The sequence below is a fragment of the Hippocampus comes genome, unplaced genomic scaffold, assembly GCF_001891065.2.
Source record: "Hippocampus comes isolate QL1 unplaced genomic scaffold, H_comes_QL1_v1.1 scaffold94, whole genome shotgun sequence".
Classification (NCBI taxonomy): Eukaryota; Metazoa; Chordata; class Actinopteri; order Syngnathiformes; family Syngnathidae; genus Hippocampus; species Hippocampus comes.
Genome location: NW_017806059.1, coordinates 533,554 through 538,014, shown reverse-complemented (window position 1 = coordinate 538,014; position 4,461 = coordinate 533,554). Strand labels below are relative to the sequence as shown.

The following is a 4,461-nucleotide window of genomic DNA, read 5'->3' as shown; positions in this document are numbered from 1 at the left end:
TTTATTTATTTTCCACAGAGCCCCAAATTCCCGATGGCACCCCAACACACACAAGCAGGACGTGAAGCAAAGATGTGGTGCCATCTAACATTTTTAGGATGGTTGAACAGGACAAAATACAAACATAACTCTAAAACACTACCTAACAGTCATTCAAGACAGAAGAATAGAGGAACACAAACAGAAGGGTGAAAAAACGTGTGTGTGTGCCAGCACCCCATAGTGCTTCGCTGATTATTTGCAGATGGACAGTGGAGGGCTTTCAGAGTGTGGAGGTTCCCCCTGGCACGCAGTGCATATGATTAAAAGTGTGATTCCCATACAATGTACAAGCAACCCCCTTCCCTGACTTTGAATGATTTCTCTAGAAGATTAACACACAGCGGGACCTGACCGGCTGTCTAAAAGTTGTCGTAAAATTAAAACAAACATTAAAAAAAACAACAACAAAAAAAAAAAAAACATCACCAGCCTACACCCATTGGGCGCCCAAAGGATTCAATGAGTTATGTCACAAGTCTAAAGAAGACTTGGCTGGGGCCAACTCTCTTAATCTCACTGTCTCCTCGTTCATTGAGAGTACAGAGCAGTGTTTACAAAGAGGCTGATCCCCTCCTCAACTGCGCCTCCGCTGAGCGATTGTTATGCGGGTTTCCTACCAACTGTTCGAAGTGGTTATGAGATCAATTAAAACCAGCTTAGGAGGCTTGAGAGAAGATGTGCAATTCATATGTCGGGGTAAAGGGATTCCGTAACCATTCATGAAATAACCCCCTCTATCCACAGTGAGATGTAACTATGCAGCGATGCGCATCAGCAATGTCTTGGACAGATTAACTTTTAGTTCTCATCAATTATAGAACATTTAGTTATCCTTTTATCGGCGATATATATTTAAACACAGTTAGAATAATTTCACTCAACATTACAACGTTTGCAACTACACGTGCCCGGCGTATTTGCGCACGTTTTACGCATACCGGCAGCGAAAAACTACACAGCCTCTTCATTCCGTCAACGACTCTTTTGTAAGCTTTCACCATGTTGGATTACTTAATATTTGAGTTTATGTTCATTGTCGTTTATTCTAAGATTATGGAATGTTCATTGGTGTACTTTACGCCAAAACGCACCTGAGCGTTGTCAGAACAAGAAATGAATACAACGTTGGGCAATTTTTGTCATGGAACCCAATTTTAAAAGGCGCGTGTAAAATACTGTACAGCACTGTGAAAATTAAGACATAAAAGCGTATGCGTCGAGCCCAGTAGTCATTATCTGGATGCTACGGTACGAAGCTGTAACTTTTACCTCTTTTGTTTCTCCTCCAGCGTTGTGACGGAGCCTGACAGCTGCTGTACTCCATACAGTTCAATACTATCAGGGCAAATGAGAAGAGTCGAAACTGCATCTGGACGGCTATTAAGTTGTCCGGACCCCGATTTTGAAAAAAAAAAGGGGGGTGGGGGTGCCAAGCGGGCTGGCGATGAATTCGTTTTAAATCTTCTCCTGGAGTTCCTTTTAGTCGAGCTGCAAATTTGTCAAACATCAGACGAGATGCGACATATCAGGTCGCCAGTTTGGGATCATTTTATGGAGCGAGATGATCCTCCGCTGAGTATGAGTGTCCTCGTCGGTGCGCTGTGGAGATAATCACAAAATAGATTGGTGTGATGGAAGTGTGACGAAATCAACACCGAGACCGAACAATGACGCGTGAGGTGATAGTTTTGATTACAAGTCGTCAAATGAATGTGTGGTTTGCGTGGTAATTTGGTGAAACGATGACAAGTAGACCAACAGAAACAAACGCCCCTTCAAGGACCTTCGCGCAATGGTGCGTAAAAGTGAACAAAAAGCTCGGCGACATAAACCTCCAGTCAAATTACCTTTCATCGAACGAAATGTTACTCTGCTCCGGTGTCCGGCTTTTAAGTTAAGTTCCCCTGGAGTGCAAGTGCGGCTTGGGAACACGCAGCATCACTCCTTGTGTGACAAAACTTGGGTTTCCAAGAAGAGAGCAGAGGTCCGACAGCTAAGAACTCGTTGCAGCGTGCATGAAGTGAAAGCGAGGCAGCTTTTTCCCCCTTTTTGTCAAATTCTTGGATTCCGTTCACCTGGGTTTCTTCAAAGTTTGTCACGAAGAAAGAACAATGGATACAAAAACCACGCGTGGTTGTACTTGGACGGATTGAGAGCCGCAAATGCGAGGCATGTGCGTTTCTGCGCGCTGCTGAGGTTGAGCGGTGACTGACTCCAGATTGGTCCTGATGCTTTCTGCCTCCTTCCTCATATAGAGCCGGGCTGATGTCACGCGTGGAGACTTCTAGTTTTTGCGTTCTTCTTATTTATGATGCTAAAGATGACATGTCGTATATTCGCTCCCCTCCAGCCACCCCCACCCACTTTTCTTGCACGCTCACTAGTGGATGCGAGGTTGCTTCTGGGTGCTAGTGGGCGTAAACGAGCTTTTTGAGCCTGTTGATGTAAGACAGTTTAAGGGCAAAAAAGTCGTTTTGGGGGCTGTCTAGATTTGGCATCGTGACTGCGGGAGCAATTTACATTTTTCCTGTACAATCACCCATATCCCAAAGAAGATCCCACTTCCTCAATCCTTAATTCTAGCCAATGCTTTCCACTGAAATTTAGCCGGATCAAAAATGAAATAATGACATACGTTTCAGACTAAAAATTGCTCCACTGTTAATTAGAAGTTGGAGGTATAAAAAAAAAAACGAGGATGTGCCTAATGTGCGTAATAAGATGAGTCTGCCAGTCTCGCCACGTCGTTTTATTGCACGCCAAGGACTAAATCCGCCACCCGTCCCCGAAATTAATGTAAATCGTTAGCGAGGCTCAAGTAGTTGTTGCGTGTGCATAAATCATTCACTAATTTAAGGGTTTTCTTCAGTTCAAGCATTTAAGGCTGACCCGTGTGACCTCATGAATGGATACAATCTCGGGCGTTCAGCTTCTCCTTCAGTCAGACCTACCTTGCTGAGGGACACGATGCTGGCTGGCACTCATCCGCTTTCCATTGACATTCAAACTCTGGCAACTTGTCAACTTTGAAGCTCTTTCAAGGAAAAATTGTGACTCACGGGTCGTGTCTCACACTCGTGTAATGGGAGGTAATAACAGAACCTTTCAGTTTACATGGTTTAAAATGAGTGGATGGGTAAACAAAAAGGTCATATCTTGTTTGAGCAAACCGAGCAATTGCAGTCTGGAAAACTGACGGGGGACACAGGTAAAGAATGCTATACCCAATTCAGCCACTAGGTGTGGCACTTAATCTTTCATGTATTTCAAGGGATGAAAAGCGTTTTCAATACCCTCACGTCACCACTCCATCCACTACATGGACTTTCATGACAAGTAAAAAAAACACAATTTGTTAGGGGTTGTTGCATGACAACACATATTGACAGATGAATTGAAAATAAATGACATTTGACTAAGTTTGAAACAACAAGAACACCAGTGTGAATTGAGAGTTCTCTTCTAAGGCAATAAAACATGAGTATGTTTCTATTTCTTCACTGGGACTAATGAAAATAACTTTAAACCCTCTAACAGTACATTAAAAATAAGACCCATAGGTGTTTCCTTGCCAAAGCCTATAGTGACCTTTGTCCTGTCTTTATTTATTTATTCAGAGAGCACTGACGGACATTGTGGTTAGGAGGCCTGTTTTAGCTGCAGGCGGTGTGATTAGTTTGGGTTCCTCACTAAAATAACATCTGAGAGTGCTTTGTTAAGGTGAATGTGATAATTTATGCCTTGGGCACTTTTTATTTTCATGATGTGTCACTGAGACGGGGGATGGCAAACCAATCACTTTAGTCTCCTTTTCCCTTCTTAGCTCTGCAACCTCCCTCCCTCTCATTGCAGTCTACAGATAAATGGAGATGACGTCAGCATTTGGAAGATCTGGCTCCAAGCCCTGAGTGCCATAACAGCAATGACGTAAGCTGCTGTATATTGTCATCAGAAAAAACAGACTGAAGGTGTGTGTGTGTTTGGGTTTTTTTTCTGCATGGGTTGTCATTAAATCTATATGCCAATTTCAACAATTGTTGTATCTGAGAAGTTTTGTCTGATACCATGCTGATAACTCAGTTTGAACAATTTTGCAAAAACAGACGAATTCTTCAACAGCCTCCCCAGCAAACTCACATGTTTACGGTGGCTATTAAAAGACGGCATGGTGATCTACTGGTTAGCACATACGCCTCACAGTGCAGAGGTCGTGGGTTCGAATCCTGCCACGGCATTCCTGGGTCGAGTTTGCATGTTCTCCCCGTGTCTGCATGGGTTTTCTCTGAGTACTCCGGTTTCCTCCCACATTCCAAAATCATGCACGGTAGTTTAATTGGAGACTCTAAACCAGGGGTGTCAAACTCATTTCACATTGTGGGCCACATACAGCCTCGGTAGATGTCAAGTGGGCCGGACCAT

The 4,461-nt window shown here is 43.6% G+C and overlaps 1 protein-coding gene across 2 annotated transcripts in view; it reads right to left on the bottom strand.

Annotated features, from left to right (window-relative positions):
• rspo2 (R-spondin 2) overlaps positions 1-2,428 on the bottom strand; it is an 82,317-nt gene extending 79,889 nt beyond the window's left edge. For both annotated transcript variants that reach the window (XM_019892985.1, XM_019892986.1), the window contains exons 1-2: positions 1,890-2,428; positions 1,312-1,641 (exon numbers count right to left, since the gene is read on the bottom strand). In XM_019892985.1, the coding sequence (XP_019748544.1) occupies positions 1,312-1,549 (238 nt within the window). In that variant the 5' untranslated portion in view covers positions 1,550-1,641; positions 1,890-2,428. The remainder of the gene's footprint in view (positions 1-1,311; positions 1,642-1,889) is intronic.
• Between the last annotated feature and the right edge of the window lie 2,033 nt (positions 2,429-4,461).